This window comes from Aulostomus chinensis, chromosome 17 (genome assembly GCF_037954235.1).
Source record: "Aulostomus chinensis isolate RoL2024-O1b breed Wild chromosome 17, RoL_Achi_v1.0, whole genome shotgun sequence".
NCBI lineage: Eukaryota > Metazoa > Chordata > Actinopteri > Syngnathiformes > Aulostomidae > Aulostomus > Aulostomus chinensis.
In genome coordinates this window covers 18,170,895-18,188,615 of record NC_141336.1, presented here as the reverse complement: position 1 = coordinate 18,188,615, position 17,721 = coordinate 18,170,895, and the positions used below count along the sequence as shown (strand labels likewise).

General features: G+C 40.7%; 1 protein-coding gene across 2 annotated transcripts; it reads left to right on the top strand.

Moving 5' to 3' along the window:
- The first annotated feature begins 243 nt into the window (after nucleotides 1-243).
- Nucleotides 244-13,947, top strand: lrrc9 (leucine rich repeat containing 9). Of its 2 annotated transcripts, none has more exons than XM_086181562.1 (32): nucleotides 244-712; nucleotides 871-1,089; nucleotides 1,504-1,644; nucleotides 1,727-1,790; nucleotides 1,953-2,023; nucleotides 2,828-3,010; nucleotides 3,408-3,563; nucleotides 3,659-3,849; nucleotides 3,930-4,061; nucleotides 4,163-4,342; nucleotides 4,426-4,543; nucleotides 4,809-4,944; nucleotides 5,031-5,102; nucleotides 5,255-5,382; nucleotides 6,060-6,245; nucleotides 6,330-6,449; nucleotides 6,567-6,779; nucleotides 6,867-6,992; nucleotides 7,135-7,275; nucleotides 7,414-7,591; nucleotides 7,697-7,917; nucleotides 8,019-8,141; nucleotides 8,242-8,372; nucleotides 8,452-8,560; nucleotides 8,633-8,766; nucleotides 9,254-9,390; nucleotides 9,840-10,057; nucleotides 10,878-10,946; nucleotides 11,842-11,967; nucleotides 12,753-12,939; nucleotides 13,053-13,182; nucleotides 13,256-13,947. In XM_086181562.1, the coding sequence occupies exons 1-32, from the start codon at nucleotides 656-658 to the stop codon at nucleotides 13,287-13,289; spliced, it is 4,431 nt and encodes a 1,476-aa protein (XP_086037688.1). In that variant the 5' UTR covers nucleotides 244-655; the 3' UTR covers nucleotides 13,290-13,947. The 2 variants fall into 2 exon arrangements, with proteins under 2 accessions (XP_086037688.1, XP_086037687.1); XM_086181561.1 differs by having other exon boundaries at nucleotides 5,031-5,171; nucleotides 13,256-13,944.
- The last annotated feature ends 3,774 nt before the right edge of the window (nucleotides 13,948-17,721 follow it).

The following is a 17,721-nucleotide window of genomic DNA, read 5'->3' as shown; positions in this document are numbered from 1 at the left end:
TCAATGTCAGCAGCTGAAGTATGTTGAAGCGACGAAGTCATTCTGAACACACGTTTGCTGAACTACAAATATGGCGATATCAACAGGGTTAGACTAAAAACTGAAACGTGACCATTTCAAGGGTGATGATTTATGAAGTCAACAACTCAAATAAATAAGTGTTCGAAGAGTTTGGGGTGTTTTGGAAAAAAAAAAACCATGATAAATTGCAGTGCGGCGCCCTCATGCGGCAGGTGAGAGTATTTCAATATGGCGCCTTAGCAACTGGAAGCACCTCCCTGGATACAAACGAATGCCAAACATTGCTGAACTGCACTGGACCTCAGAGGCGGAACATCCGTGGAATTCACCCTGGAATCCTGATATTATCTTTAATTTCAGGTTGAGTTTACTTGTTAAAATTAGTGCCTTCTTGACATGAATTACCTTATTCTGACTTAACTCAAAATATCGGGGTTTAGCTACCTGGTAGCATGACAAACCAATGTGTTTGCTTAGCAATTTCAGGTACAGGTATCTCCATGCAAGCCAGTTGTGATAAGTATTCTATTCGATTCTAAATGATAACAGTTATAATAAAGATTATATAAATGTTTTTTTAGTTTCTAAGTTAACTATTTTAGCCCGGATACATTAGCTCTGGACTTTAAAAAAAATGATACAGAGTGAAAAACAAAAGCTTCGCGCCGATGAGGAGGTGCTGAGAGAACTGGTGAGTATTGTGTATTTGGTTAAAAATAACGTTTTTTTAAACATCTACCTTAGCCTTTGAATTAGCTGAAATATTACTGCTGCATAATTTCTTCCATACACTTTTAACTGCATTCTTGTTTTATCTTGTAAGTCGTTTGAATCTGTCTTTGCTAACAGTGCGTGGCTAATGGAGTCTCCTATGAAAAAGTAGCTCAAGAGGGGAGCAACATCAGCTCCCTGGAGATGATCTTCACTGGTTTCCCCCGTATGGTTGGTCTTTCCTTCTTCCCGAGGCTCTGTCAGCTCACCATAATAGGCCAGGACATCAAACACATGGAGGGGCTTGAATCCTGCCCCCTGCTCCAGGAGCTCTGGGTAGTTGAGTGTCATCTCACAGTAAGTTGTTTGTAATATGTCTTTGTACAAATAGTGGCTCTGCTATTTAATACTGTATCATCAAATTAATGTGACAGAGCTCATATGGGGACATGGAGAAAAATAATATCTCTGGTGTGCATGAAAGTGTTAATGGCTAGCACCAGTCAATTTTGCTATTTAATTTTTAACTCATATAAACTGCATCTAAAAGTGGTAAATATACACCAGATGAAAAATACTCTTTGGCTACTGTTGTGAGAGAAGTAAACTCAACCTGCTGTCAGTGAAAATTTTAAAAAGCTTGTGAGAAGCACGGACAATGATGAAAAATTTCACAATTGATATCTTTAGTCCTCCTTCAACATCTATGTGCAGAAGAGGCTGTGTGCACAATTTAAATATTTAATTTTCTACATTTTTTCTCAATTGCAGGAAATATCTGGACTGCAGGGTTGCCCTCAGCTGCAGAAACTTTACCTGTACGATAACAAAATCTGTGAAATAAAGAATTTAGACTCCCAGATCAACGTAGAAGTCCTGTGGCTCAACAATAACTGTATAACTCAGATACAGGTTTGGATCTAAAAGATAAATTAATTTATTGGATCTGTCTAAATTTTATGCTTATTTTATTTTATTTGTATGTTTTTTTAAGGGCTTGAGCACACTTCAAAACCTAAAAGAACTAAACCTTGCTGACAACTGTATAGAACAGATTGGTATGTTTCCACTAACAGTTGAATTTTCAGTGCAAGTTGTGTGTGTGTGTGTGTGTGTGTGTATGTGTATGAGTGTGTGTGTGTGTGTGTGTGTGTGCGCGCATTGGCAGGTGGGGGGGTTGTCCAGAAATATTTATCAAACATTTTCTAACTTCTTTTAAGGACATAGCCTTGATCCGAATGTCAGCCTCCAGAATCTTAATCTGTCTGGGAACAAGATCAGCTCCTTTAAGGTAAGATTAAAAACAGAAATATGCTTTCAAGTTTCCACGCTTACTTTTTAAAAAATCGCATTAAAATTCTCGGTCTGATAAAAGGGGCATTTGAAAATTGTTGTGCAATGTCACGGCCTCAGTTGGTTCAAATTTTTAATAATTACCCTACAATGGGCTGGGTGCACAAGACCTTCATTGATGTACTGAGAAGAATTTATTTTTTTCATGCTAGATTTAAGGACATACAATCATAACAAATAAATCTTAAAGACGGATGTTTGGGTTTAGTTTTGACATTCTTGTTTGTGGCATTGTGAAAGGAAAAACATGTCGTTCTTAACACATCTGACATTAATTGCCTTTTTAATGTAAATACTGGGATATGGGATATGACACATTGCAGGAATATGCTTTTTAATTAAAACTCAGTATAACAACAACTGTAGAATCAAAGATCAGCATTTTCAGTTCATCTGAGTCTTCTTTCACACTTTGCACTTTCTTTGAAGTCACAATGTGACATTTCTAATTTGTGTCACAGCTGAGCTTTGAGTGTGGAGGATGGCGGGGGGAGGTTAAGGAAACAGTGGCCAGGGTCTCGGGTCCTGATCATTTTGATGACTAGTAATTAGTAGTATTAAACAGGTTTATTTTATGATTTTATTTGGTAAAATTTGTTTTTCTTCTGGCATCCAAGAAGCAATTAAAAGTATTCAATATAATTAATTTATAGTCAGCGGAGTTTTGAAGTGGTCTATTACCTGTTGCTGAACAGTTTTATCTTACCTATGAGGCCTGTTTGTTTTCTTGTCATTGTAACAGGAGCTGGCCCCACTGGCCCGTCTACCCCATTTGAAGGAACTGGCACTAAATGACCCCACGTCAACCCCTGACCCGGTGTGTCTCCTGTGGAATTATGCCACACATGTTCTTTACCACATGCCAGCTCTCCAGCGTCTTGACATGTATGACGTCTCAAGCAAGCAAGTCAAGGAAGCAGCTGAGGTACTGAGAAGACCAGCAGGAGTTGGACTTCTTTGTCTGAATCCATATTGGGTCCGTTTGTCCCATGATTTTACCAGAACACTAAATTAGGTCAATAGGACAAAAAAATGCCTTGTAAAAACTCTCTTCGATTCATTTGCTAAGTTGCTAGAAACAAATTATTCTGGTTGCTCCAATTCTTTAATGGAGGTATACTTTTACTGAGTGAAATATTCATATGCAAGACATTATTTTTCACTGGATTTTAGTAAATTGGATGTTTCTTTTATGCATGCATTATCATGTAACGACAAATTAGCTTCACTGGAACAATACTGAGCATTCGAATTGATATCTGATTAAAAATGACGTCCTGTTTTTGTGTTGTTACCCTCATTGAAATTCTCTCTTTTATTAGGTCACTGTAATCAAGAAGATGATGTACTACAACATGCGTGTACACACAGCGCAGAGGCATCTGGCAGAGACTCGTTTAAATCTTCTTGAGAAGAAGAAAACTTTGTCACGATTACCTGAGGAACACATCCGGACACTCGATCACAACCTCAAAAATGTATGTACTGTTCATAAAACATGAATTAAGAGTTGGAGTTTGCTTGTCTTGTGCTTATTGTTGAGAGATATGGTTTATCTTTTTTGCGTTCCTAGCTTGAACGTGAGCTTTGTAAGAAGTCTACCAGCATGTTGAAGGATGGAATTCCCCACGCGGTGGAATATTCAACCAACAGAAGTGACCCAACTACTGACACCAGTTGTGATCTCACTATGGAGCAGAAAATACAGAGGAAGATAGAAGTTCTGAGGGAGAGACTGGTGCTTTGGACCAGGAGGCTGGATGAGTTAGCTTTAAAGAACTTACGCTCCTACATTTCAGTATGGTTTTCTACAAAGATAAAGATATATTTCTTTCTGTATTCAGATTTGAGGCCTGGTATGAGAGGAGTTTAGCCAAAGCCACAAACATGATGGAGTGTAACATCCAGTTTCTGTTGATGGAGCTAGAGAGTGTTGGAAATATTCGTCTGGAGGAAGGCTGCGACACAGATTCATGGTACTCACTTTAATACCTTCCACAGTAGCTGCATCCCTCATATAATTATTTCTAATTTGGAATCATTGAACTCAATGGTTACATGTTTGTGTCTTCCACAGGTTTACTTCCTGTCAAGAGCTCATGCTTTCCCGCTTCTCTTCTTCTGACTACAAGCCTCACAGCATCACTGGCATTAAGATCAGCAGAGTTATCCGCATCCAAAACAGCGCTTTGAGGCTTCGCTTTGACGAAAAACTTAAAACTGTACTAGCCAGAGAGGAATCCATCAACTTTTATGAGTAAGTCTGTAATCGAAAGCCATTATATATGTTTTTACTCATCAGTCATTGTTAGTGTGAAGCTCATGTCAGTTCTTTAACAGGAATTACAGGCGTCGACTTGAGCACCTGTTCTACATAGCTGATCCTGAGAAAACCGATGAAAAGGAAGAACTGCTGTGCATTTTAGAGGAAGGATTCAAATCAGCTAAAGAATACAAGGTGTGTGTCGTTGTTCAGCTCCTTCTAGTGCTCATTCCTACAGCTGCTCTTAAAATATCTCATCTGATTTGTGAGCAGAAGAACTCAAATGTATGTTACATCAACGACTCAAACTTACCAAATTTAAATGTAAGTCTGTGTCTTTATCAGCAGTATGTAAAAAAAAAAGAAGTTCTATTAGTTTGAAGTTTTCAATTCTCCAACTCCCTGAATATGCAGTAATATGATGTTTGACTGCTATTGTGCCATACTGACTTTTCTATAGGCCTCTGGAAGAGAAGAAGCCGTGCCTTTATCCAACAGCCTAATTGTTGCCGAACAGCCCAGAATTGACTATGTCTTCCACCAGGCCCAGCAAGACCCCTCCACAGACCCAACTGATACAATCCCCTTCAGACAGGGTGGGTTCATTTGACTCTTAATGTCTGCTTAGTCATAACATTTTTTTCCTTCATAGCTGAAATGCAACTGTATTTTTCCTCTGTAGGTCATGTCATCCTTTCCAAAGTGTTTTTGGGCCACAGTGCACCAATCCGTGAGGGAGAAACGATAGAGAGAGGCAAGTATCCCAGAGAGTCCTCTGTGTATCTTAATGTGGACACGAAGCAGAGAACGTCAGTGAGTGAAGGTACGTCACCTCAATGAGAAGGCTTAAAAACACACATGTTTTCTATCTAGAATGTAAGTGTATTCTTGTGTGTTTATTTTCAGAGAGACTTTCCTCTTCCCCTGAAACACCTACTGCTTCTGAGTGCAGTCCCAGACGGAGACATTGGTTTGTATTTGACCACGAGCTCATCCTGCCTGAGTACGTCATTTATTTTGAATACATCACTGAGGTAATTAACGTATTGTTTTCATGGTTTGTATAATTTGTGGGCCATAGATATTCTCCTGTATGTTGTACTTAATCTGAATTTAGATGGCATCAATTCTCACTGTTGGACAGAGTATTATTTATATTATTATTCTTTAAGGTACAAAATCTGTGATACCATGCATCCTATGCTCAGGAATGCCTTGAGAGATTTTCCATTTTCCAGTCCACTTTGACAAGGCCTTCATGTAACCTCGTGTATTTCCTATTTTCATCAGTGAAATCTCAGGAATGCCTGATTTGGCACAAACGTGCATTTGGACACAAAGGTGGACTGATCAGAATTTTGTGGCAAAAGGTTAAGGTCACACGTTTTTGTTTCTTAGTCAGGAATTCATAAGTTGGCTAGAACCAGATTTCACAAAAATGCCTAGTAGGATAAAATGAGAAAGTGAGGACATTTTGTATCTAAAAAGTCAAACGGTACTGAGACATCATTAATGTTCTAGAAACCTACATTCCTGGACATTGGCCTGCAACCATAAGACAGTAGTTTCTTTGTAATTCTTGATCATGCAAACCAAAGCCCTCAATAGGCCCCGCAAGTCAGCAAACTGAAACTCTGAAGCTTTTAATTTGAAAATATATGGTCTGACGTGATTTCTACATCTCTTGACTTGTTTGATGTGCTACTAATAGGAGCCTGACCTACCTGCACCGCTGCATCACTACACAGACAAATGTGATCAGCCTTCCAGGGACACCATATTGGACGGAGACACCCTCAGCATGGAACCTGTGCTGAAACCACAGCCCAAACTGTTGAGCTTGGATGAGAAAATTCTCCTCAGTGTAGCAGGAGCCAACGTCCTCAGTCAGATAACTGTAAGTATTCCCACATTTCAACCGAGTATTTGAAGCCAATTCATACTTTCACACATGGCTGTCATGACTGTGTGGAATCTGCAGGTGCTGAACCTTCATAGCAACAGTCTGAGCAAGATGAAGGAGATTTCCCGCCTGACAGCTCTTCGACATCTTACCATCAGCTTCAATGAGTTCACTTGCCTTGATGACATCTCACACATGGTGAAAGCACAAAATTAAAATACTGAACTTAAAACAACAAGAAAGCAGAATTTTCAGTGTATGTTTTAGACCGTACACACAATAATTATTTTTTTCTCCCTTTTTCCTAAATTTCAGCCCAATCTGGAGTTTTTGGATGTTAGCTACAACCGCCTTGTGACCCTAGAGGGGCTGAGAGGGTTAGGACAGCTCAAACAACTCGACGTACGCTGGAACAAACTGACCAATGCTAAAGAGGACACGGCTGTGCTGAGAAAACACACACCTGGCCTGCTGAAATTAGACACCCGACACAACCCGTGGAGCAGAGTGCATCCCATTAAATCAAATGTAAATTCAACAACAGTTTGAAGTTCTTTCTAAACCTATTCAATATAAACATACACAATTTTGAGTTGGCTGTTTTACTCCTCTCAGCCAGACACCATCAGAATGACCATTCTGGGTCGTCTCTCGACTCTCACACACCTGGATGGTGTGTTGGTAACAGAGGAAGAAGCTGCTGAGGCTGTTCGGATTGCAGCTGGGTCCAAGATCAACCGGGTTTGGTCTATATTACAGTTCATATGTGAAAGTTTTAGTTTTAAATTAGAACTAAATAGTGACACGCTCCAGTGAAGGATACAGTATGAATAACAAAGGAATTGTTGAGATTTGATCAAATCTATTGATCCTCTGCTTGCAGGCATCTCTTCTGGCTTACTCGCGTACCGACCGTGAACGTCCTCGCAGTCTCAGCCTGTTATCAACAGCCCAACTCCTCTGTCGACTCAGTCCAGCACCTTGGGGACTCAGCCAAGACCTGGAGCCAGACTGGACTGCAAAGGTGAGATACAGGCAAACTGAGAGGTGATTCGATCAATGCATTTTAGAAAGATTCTGAAAAAAATGTGTTGCATATTGATCACATGGAAGTTATGAATTCATATGGACTATTATGATCTTTGCTCTGAAATTTAACCAGATCACTGCTCTGAGTCTTGACAACCAGAGGATTTCCAAGCTGATCAATCTGAATACACTTGTCAACCTGCGCTGGGCGTCCTTTAATGATAATATCATCTCTAAAGTGGAGGGGCTGGAATGCTGCCTGAAGCTAGAGGAGCTCTCTCTGAATAACAACAACATCAACACACTCAATGGTCAGCCACAATGTCCGCTTGATAGTGAAGTTAGAAAATCGCTGTGTCATATTGACAAAAGACCCACCCATCATTGCTTTTGTGGCTATTTTTCTTCTCTTCTAGGTCTTCCTAAACTGCCTTATCTAAATAAACTGAGTGTCGACGGAAACAAACTGTCGAGTGTGGAGGCCTCCGTCTTAGACCAGCTGCCCAACATGTCATTCCTGTCTATGGAGAACAACTATATCACGTCTCTGCACGGCATCCAGAGAGCTCGCTCCCTTCTAGAGCTCTACATTGGCAACAACCAGATTTCTACATCCAGAGACATCTACTATCTGAAGGTGGGTGTCTAATTACACGTCACGTATGATCTTCCTGAAAAATAAGATGGACTCTATTTCTGTATAATGGCGTGAGCTTATTTGTCCTTCCTCCTTCTCAGGGATTGACGAGTCTCATCATTTTGGATCTCTATGGAAATCCATTACTAGAGAGATTAGAAAATTATCGGATATACGTGGTGTTCCATCTCCCCTCTCTCAAAGCTCTGGATGGGTTTGCGGTGGTATGTGTCAACAAATGCAGGTGATCAAACCTGTAAAAAAAATGGTGCAAGCAACACCATAATTAGAACCAGTGTCATGGTAGCTGCTGTTTTCCTCCAGGAAGTGACTGAGTGTGAAAGTGCAAAGGATATGTTTGGAGGAAGACTGACAGCTGATATGGTGGGGGAGAAGCTGGGACACTCAAACTACTGTGACATCACCTACCTCACTCTGCAGTCCTGCTTCATCAGGTGATTTTACAGTCATAAAAAAATTATGCCAAACGTATTTCTGAACGTAAGGTAAATACAAGTGTATTTCTTCCCACAGGATGGTTGATTTGTCCCCATCTGAAATGTTTGTCAACCTACAAAGTGTCAACTTAGATCACAACAACCTCACCTCCTTCTCCGGCCTCATCTACCTGCCCAACATCAAAGTACACCTGCCACTGAATGTGAAAAATTGATACTTGAACATATCAAATATACATCCACTATATCATTTACAGGCTCTTTGTTTAAACTACAACCACATTGAGTCCATCCTTCCAAGGCAAAAGACTCATCTGACAAACCGACAGATGCTACACAGCAAAGTCCACTCCAGTGGTTATGGCAAGCAGAACCTGTCCAGAGGAAACCGGTAATTAGACAGTTTTTATTTAACTAAAATATGTTTTAATGGGTCATCCCACAAACAGAAATAGTCGACAAGTATGAACTGCAAATGATAATTGTCAACCATGACAACAGGGGGCAGTACTTACCAGCTAATGAAGAACTTCTCTTTTAAATCAGATTTTATTCTGGGTTCACGAATCCTGATGAAATCTCTGTGATTTCAAGAAACTTTCCTTCTTAATGAGGATATTATTACCAAAATCAATTGATTTTATTTATAGAAATGTTGGTTCATATTTTTGAAGGCTTTACATCGTCAGTATCATGTGAACAATGAATTAATCACCCTCTATTTGTAGAAAGCAGGACGTAAACAAGTCCTCTTTTGTTTGGCCAGGTGGTTGCCTTGCTGCACCTGTGAGTTCTGACAAGTTAATTTTACTCAGCAGGAAGAAGAAAGAGACGTTCATTTAACTGCTGCAGTTGTAAACTGTTATTCTCTTTTAAAGGGATGCTGAAGCAACCGGCAGCCTGGAGCCACTGATGGGCAGCCTGGAGGTGCTACATTTGAGTCACAATGGCATTTCCAATATGGCCAATCTGCAGCTCAGCAGGCTCACCAATCTTAAAGCACTCTTCCTCCGAGGTATGTAGGGTACCACCTCTGACTCACAAAGCCTGTGAAAAGTACAGTGTATAGAGCTTGTGAAAAAGGCAAAACACTGAGAGCGAAGTCTCCCATAGACCCAAGGCCAGGTGGGTGACTTGAAGAAAAGAACCACTGACTTTCTTTTCAACAGCTTTTGATAACCTTTCATTGACATTTGCTTTAGCAGAGTGATTTGTCCCTCAAACGCAACTTTACTTCTCTCTCTTTTTTTTTTTACTTTGAAACCTTTCAAAGTCATCATGTAATTTTTTGTCATTTCAGTGCATTTTACACCAGTGGTTAACAACAACCACCATGTGAATGTTTGGATATTCTTAACATGCTTTGGCCCCGAGCATGCAAATGATGTTGTATATTGTTCCTAGACATATTAAGCAGCTGGTTGAATCCTTCTATTGTTTTGAGAAGTTTTGTCCTCTCCCTAGGGAATGACATCAGCCAGGTGGAAGGCTTGGAGGGCCTCCACCAGCTCAGACACCTTGTTTTAGACAGGAACCGGATCAAGGCCCTGGCTGAGAACTCTTTCATTTCCCAGAATGTCCTGCTGGAACTGCACCTAGCTGAGAATCGGATCCGGGAGCTCAACCATCTATATCCACTGATGGAGCTCCGTGTTCTCTACATTGGCATGAACAAGCTGCAGGTACATCTTAGGCTCCACCTCCACGTATGCTTGATTTCTTTTTTTACATAAATGTTTTGATTTTAAACAAATATTCAGCTTTTTTGATGAAACTCCCTGGAGGATTCATAGCACAATGATTTCCATTGATGTTAGCCTGTGCGATCAACTTGAGAGATTTTTGTATAAAAAAATTGGTCAATAATATGGGAATGTATTTTTTCAATGCATGTCAATATGACTTTTCCCTATATTTGCAAAATAAGATATGAAGTATGGTAATCATGAGTCATTATCACCCCTCTGTGGGATGCGAGGGGTAGCATTAAGGGAATCAAGTTTGATTGAAGGTCAGGACCACATGCGTATGAGGACAGAGAGGAACAATCAGTACAACATGTAATCAGCTACTCAGTCCGCATCCCCTTCTTACCCAGGAGCGAGTGATTTGCACTGTTGTTGCCACTTCCTTCTCACGATACTTCCTTAATGTTTTCATGCGTTCAATTAAGGGATAAAACTCGGCAATCATTCCAGCGCAGCAGCTCTCGCAGTGGGGTCGTCTTTGAATCAGCGCTGCAAACCTGGGAAGGACGCAAAACACCCTCATGGCCTGTTGCGTGCTCAAACTCTCTTATGAGATTAATGAGAGCTCACACATGTAATCTCTCCCATCAGCTGCTTCTATCCTCCCTACGCACAAATTATGAAAGGTTCAGCCCTTTTTCATATGTCTCCATTATCAATATATTATATGCTGCAATCAGTGGGCAGGAAAAGTTAAGGAGTTGATAAGAAATGGAAAAAATACATCCAATCATCTTTTTTTCTTCATTTGCAGGACATTATGGAGCTTGAAAAACTGGAGATTCTTCCCTCCCTGACAGAGCTCTCTCTTGTTGGCAACCCTGTGAGTATCCATTTGTCCTTGTAATAAACATGATGAGTTGTTTTGAACCATTTAATAATTTTATTTTGGGTCTGTTTGCCTTTATAAGCTTTGCAGGGATGTGAATCCTCCATCTGTCCATCTTCGAACTCTTTCTCTCACAAACAAATGATCAAAAGCATGTTTTCAGGTTCAGTTTCTCAAATGCACAATCCAAAACACAAACTCAGAGTAGCCCTGCGCTTCCAAATTAAGCGATTACACGAATGGCCGTCTGCTGTGCCTCAAACTGGCCGGCATCAGAGACAAATCCGTTGACCAAATGGCAAGTGCTGTTGGCCCAGTTACATCACCCATCTGGAGCTCATGGATCAGGCCTGAGCAGAGCCTGTAGCCCAGGGCCTCCCCATCGTCCACAGGGCCATGCTCAGCTGCGGCTGCCTCTTTACTCCTCGACCTCCCCCTCCCACCTTCTCCCATAGGAGGGGGGTTTATCCTGCCAGGGGGTTGAGGCCAACAGCCACCCTGGAGACAATACCTCCTGCTGTTGACCGCATGAGATCGCTACTTCACCCATGTTCCCCTGCCAAAATCAGTCTCCTCTTCTCCACTCGACATCCATTGGCACGCACTCATAACTTAATCACAGCAGCAGTGTCCTGCAGGAACATGAAGTTCTCTGACTGGACAGGCTGGATATGTTCCCAGGCCAGAGGGGGCTATCTGCTGCTGTCAGCTGGGTCACTGGAATATATGTTAGGATCATGGGACTGTGCTTGGACCTACATAGCATCATATTTGTTCAAAATGTCTCACGACAGGCTGTATTAGACTCCACTATTGAAATACTGATGCAGTTTGGGGCTTGGAGTAGTTTCATGCTGGTGCTTCAAACAGGTGTATTTCTGTCTTTCAGGTGGCCCGAAATTCTCTTCACAGGCCAACAGTCGTGCTTCATCTGCCCCAGTTGCAGGTCCTGGATGGAGTAACGGTTACTCTAGAGGAAAGAACCAGAGCTGAACTCCTCAGTGCTGATGGATCGGTGAGAACCGCACTCATCATGCATGCTCAGGCAGAAATCCTCCCAATATAAACTTCATAAGTCCATGAACATTTATGCAAGGTTAATGAAGATCTGCAGGGAAACACTCTCATCCTCACGTTGTTTCTATCCTTATCTTTATGATGCAAATGCCTGAATTGATAGCTGTACAACAGCTCATCATGGGCTTTATCATGTCATCAAGATTTAGTCCAGCTGAGAGAAGAAACAACAAGCACGACCAACAGCATCCGTACTGAAAAAGGGAAAAACACGGCTCAAACTCTTGCAGTCTGACTGATATGATGCTCGTGTAATGCAGAGCCGTAATTCTCCTGCAGTTCTGAATTAAAAGCAGCCTAAGCCTGCTGGCATCATCCTGCTGATTAGATGAAATGTGCCCGTTCGATAATGCACCAGTGGATTTACTCCCTATTAGCCAGGTCAATACCCCCCACCCACCCAACCCCTGCTTGCCAATTGTAGACGTAGAAAAGAGGGAGAATAGAAGCTGGGTTTTCTCATTAAACCTGCTTTTTTTTTTTGTATTTGAGCATGGCTATTGATGAGTCATAATTACTGTTAGCCTATAAGATGCTTATGTATGTGGAGCAACAAGCAATCAAACCACCAGCCGCTGCCATGTGGGGAGAACACACTGTAGCGGCAGTACTCGAGAAAGAGACGCAGTCAGAGGGTTAGGTTGCATAAAACTCTATTTTTACACATGATCTGAAAATCTGCTTGTCTTAACTCTGGTGACTATTTGATGTTGATGTTCAAAGCAATGCACTCAGTGTCCTGGAGCTTTTCCTCCTGCCGGTGAAATAAACCTACCTGGAGTTTTTCCCATCATGCCTCACACTGCCCCTCTAAGAGGAATGAACATAAGTGGACTCCAGAACTTCGTGCATGGACACGATAACCTTCCAAGTAATGTGGACGAAGCTCATCCTCATTACATGTACAATTGTGAGTGTCTCATCACTTTCTTTAGAAATAATGGATTTCTTGATGAATATGTATACTAGGATGTAGAAAGGAAGCCTCTCCAATCCTGATGCAGTGTTTATTCCTAATCCCAGACAAGAAGCACAAGCACAGTAACGCTGCTCGGAGCTACCAAACTGACACGGCCTTCAGGCACATCAGAAGAACAGGAGGCCACCTGCCAGCCTCCGGAGTTCCCTTTCAAAACCGAGAGCAAGACAACAGGTTGGTAAAACTAAACTTCTGATCCAGTTAAAGAGTAAAAAGTGATGGCTATTTCCTTCCACTTGTGTTGCAGATTCCCAAACGATGGTAAACCACCACCTGAGTAGCTGTCAGAAGATACTGCACACAATCCAGAGGTGTGGAACAGACATGACCGTGGTGGAGTGATATGACATGGCACATGTTAATAAACTAGCTTTGTGACTCTTAGACTCTTATTTCTAACTAAAACTGCATTTAGCTTTATGAAAATGTGGCCACTTTTGGAGCATGTTCTGCATCCCTTTCAAATGCATCTATAACAACCGGGACTTTGCTCTCTACCCACATATGGGGATCACTAACCATGGTAATCTGAAGGATGAGAGGTTTTGGTGTCATTTTTACTTCTATCCTGTCCTTGGCCCCAAACAAGTGAAAAAACACCCACAGATGTAAGGGCGTGTGAGGCTGGCATGCTGCATCCATCGGGTCAGCTGCATCCCCAACAAGTGGATAATCCGGCTTTAGCACACCTCTCTGTGGACAATAATCTGCGGTCACTCAGATAAAGATGTAATCTTGAATGAGGTCCAAATGGATTTCAGAGCTTGTCAGTTTCATCATGTTTAGCCTCTTTTCGAAAAGCTCACCGCTGTGTTGCCTCTAATAGGCAAATCTCGTGTGTCTTAACTGGAAATGGACCAGTCACCTAGTTCACTGGATATTTGTGATGTTTGTTCTGCTGCACATTGGATTATATAATCCTCCTGCCTTCCTTCCTTTTTTTTTTGTAAAAAAAAAAAAAAAAATACAGCAAAAAACCACCACCAGTTTTGATATCTTTCTGCTCTGCTTTCCCAGAGGTTCACAAAGTGTGAGGCAGACCTCCTCAGGGGTCTCCAGACAGTTTCAGTGGAGGCTCAGTGATTGATCTAAGTTATCAAAAGCACATCTTGGAGAGCAGTTTAGATGTTTCTAAATTGGATAGAAATAAATAAATATATATATAAAAATATATATATATATATATATATATATATGTATATTTTTATTTCTAGATGTACTAGAATGTACTTGCTGAGAGTCATTAACTAATAAACATCTCAGGGTGGACTTTTTTCATGTATTTGAAGTGAGGTCAGCTTGACAAATTGTTTACTGTCAATGGGCTAAAATAACATTATAAAAAGGGGCAAACAAGAACAAAACCAGAAATATTATTTGAGGGTGCTTTATTGCTGTTGTTGTCATAGACCTTTGTCATCGTGGGACTTAAAGATAATCGACGGTAAAATATTAGGACTTGCATTCCCATCCATCAGCTGAGGCGTGTTGTCACGCTACAGTACAATTAGTTGTACTGTAGCGTGACAAGTACAAGTACATGTGAAAGATGCAACATAGATTTGAACTGGGACCGTTTTCCATCCGAATCAGATTTCAAAAGTAAATCAGTTCACTCAAAACTCCCATTTTCAGAAATATTCCTTCAAATAACGTTGGAGTTTAGGGGTGACCACTAGGTGTCCTTGGAGCTCCATTCGCCCTCCCTTTATCATCCTGCTCATTAGCCCTCAATGAAGCTGTGGTTCACCCTGCAGATGGTAGTCCAGCGGTTCATATGTATGTGTATGTTTTGGATATGTGTTACCTGCCTGCGGAACTGTTGCTGGACGTACGAGGCATCAGCCAGAATCTGGACAGAAAATGGGAAAAGCTCTCCCCAAACAAGCTCCTCTAATGCATGTACTTAACTTCACTTAATTTGTGTTAACTCCCAGCATTAAGCAGGGCTAATGACCGTGCAAGTGAGTGCACTGTCATTACCTTGCTCTGCCTGACATCAAATGGCAGCTGATGGACACACACACACACTAAAGAAGCAAACTAATGCGCAGATTTGGGGGCTCAGTGAGAGTACTCTAATGCATTAGGTATCGGAAAGGATAATTGCATGTCATATTTTTGTACTGTATGGGTAGTATGGATACGTTTGACGTTTAAATGTTTTAATGCAGTTGTATTTCTATGTAGCGCACACCAGTGAGCCTCATACAGTGAATTTCTCTTCGCATATCTGTCAGAGTTTTAACATTAAAAATGAAATTAGCATAAAGATTGTGAATAATTCATCAGTTCTGAGTGAACCCAGATGCACTGCTCTCTCTCTCTCTCTCTCTCTCTCTCTCTCTCTCTCTCCAGCTCCCTCCCTCTCCTCGCTCCTCCATGTGAGTAGACCACATGGTTGGTAGCTGGTTTAATGGGATGGAATGTGACAGGTTATGTTTGCATCTGCCTGATACGGGCGGGAAGGAACGAGAAAGGAAAAAAGAGAGAGAGAGTTGAGACGGTCTCAGTTGGTCTCTACAGTTGTCATCTAGATTCGTAATTAGACATGTTTGTGCTTGTCATGAATCAGTTATGGTTGATGCCCAACCCATCCTCACACACACACACAGAAAAACACATGCTCTGTATGGGGCCATTACTGCTGGTCCACTAGCTCCGTACATTTGCTGTGTCTGCATTCAGAGCACCATTAGTCCAAGACTCTGTGAATAATTGCTGAATAGAGCATGTTTTCTCTGCTATCTACTCAGATCCTTGTGTTTGGGTGACATGAGAGGGGTGAGGACATTGATTGATGTTTCGTGATGCTTACCAAAGCATTAATGGGTGACTAATATTAAACAATCAATTAGTCCATAGAAAGACAATTAAAATTGTTTCAGTCGTTTTTTTGTTGTTGTTTTTTTTTAAGAAATTCATCAAACATTTGGCTGATTTTGGCATCTTGAATAGCAGGATTGGCTGCTTTGGTGACTGAGTATGCAGAAACTTGATCCGGTGACATGTAACTGCTATTGAACCTGTTTTTGTATCACAAAGAGTTCTGCTGTTTTTTTTGTCATCTATGACGGAAAATCTTTGGGTTTTTGACTGTTGGATACACAATAGAGCAGTAAATCACAAGTTTAATTGTGGTATGCTACGATATTGATTCTTTAATGATACAATTTTTCCAGAAATTGATCGATTGATTCAGGTACCTGCGATCGATATGAGAAGACATATCCATTACCATAATCAATTGCAATTTCCATTATAGGCTTTCCAAAAAAAAAGTAAAATTAAGATTCACATTTACTTCTTGAGCTCTGAAAAACACAAGCGTGAAATAAAGAGCATAGAATGTTGTTGTTTTTTTAATTGTATCCTTAAAAAAGCATAAAAGGAATCTGACTGTGGAGCTGTGGAAAAGGTAAAGTGAACGTGCATGGGAAATTTAAAACACGGGCGGACCTTAGATGCATTACTGATCTTTATTAGAAAATAGGAATGATTATGTTTATGTCATTGAATCAATATATCAACAAAGATTCTTGGATCAAAAATATAATTGACAAAAGAAGCAAACTGGGTTCAAGCAGTGGGATGGCTCAAGAGGTGTAATAAATCTAGAAATCAAAGGTTCCTCGGTTTGATCCCTGCAAGACACTGAACCCTTAATTGCTCCTGATGAGTAGGTTGCAAGTGAATACACTATACATCATTCTGGGTCATCGTGATGAGCGTTTCCCAAATTTTCTTGACATTTTATAGACCAAAAGATCAATCGTGAAAATAATCTGCAGAACAATCGATTCCAATAATGGGTAGTTGCAGCCCTACACAACAGATTCACCAGTTTCTATAAGCTTTATAAGTGCTGCGGTGGAGGTTACAATTACATCACTTGACTTCAAATTGCTGCTGTCAAAATGAAATGTTCTCTCCACATTTGGCCTCGGCTTGGCAACCAGCTGCAGGTCATCAACAAGATATAGATAATTTTCTTTTCACAAGGTACATATTATGTCCTGAGTTAATTTTTCCTCCGTGCAAGTACATCCTCCATTCCAAAAACAATCTTGCCATATTGCTTCTCTTGAAATGTGTCACTGAGTTATTGTTATCGCTCGTCATTTCCTTGTAATTTGCTTCCTGTGAGGCTCGCTGGAATAAAGAGAGAAAGAGGGGAAAAATACGGATAAAAGAATGGGGCAAGAGACAATTAGACTCAACAGGAAAATGTGTTTATTTTGTGTAAACATTTCTTTGAGAGCCCAGCTAGCAGAGGCATTAAATCTGAACTGCTATTCATTTCTGGACTCATGTGTGATTTATCACATTATTGAACTCAAACAAAGCGTATTGCTGGTGTGACAACAATAACAACAACACAAAAAAAAAACTAGAAAACACAATAACAAATGTAATAAAAATGAATGACCTTTGTTTTTTTTTGTAAATTCATTGTGAATCCATTTCCATCGCACCAACAGATGGTCTGCTTCTTATAAATAGGCCAATTTATTATCAGCCTTTTTATTTTCCCTCTTAATGACCCTTAAATCTTAATTCAAGTAGATATACTTCATCGGGCAGCTGTGGTAAAATGGAGCAATGATTTAAATGTGTGGTGGGCGTTATGGGGGGATTACAAACTGCAATACTTGTCGTGACTGACAGGCATCTCTGCTGTTTTGGTCTATTTTATACACACAGCAGAAATTG

Bases quoted from the DNA above. Each gene is read 5' to 3' on its own strand.
- lrrc9 (XM_086181561.1), top strand. From the start codon at position 656: ATGATACAGAGTGAAAAACAAAAGCTTCGCGCCGATGAGGAGGTGCTG. The intron at 5,172-5,254 runs GTACGTCACCTC...GTTTATTTTCAG, and splicing joins GAGAACGTCAGTGAGTGAAG to AGAGACTTTCCTCTTCCCCT. The intron at 7,918-8,018 runs GTGGGTGTCTAA...CCTCCTTCTCAG, and splicing joins GAGACATCTACTATCTGAAG to GGATTGACGAGTCTCATCAT.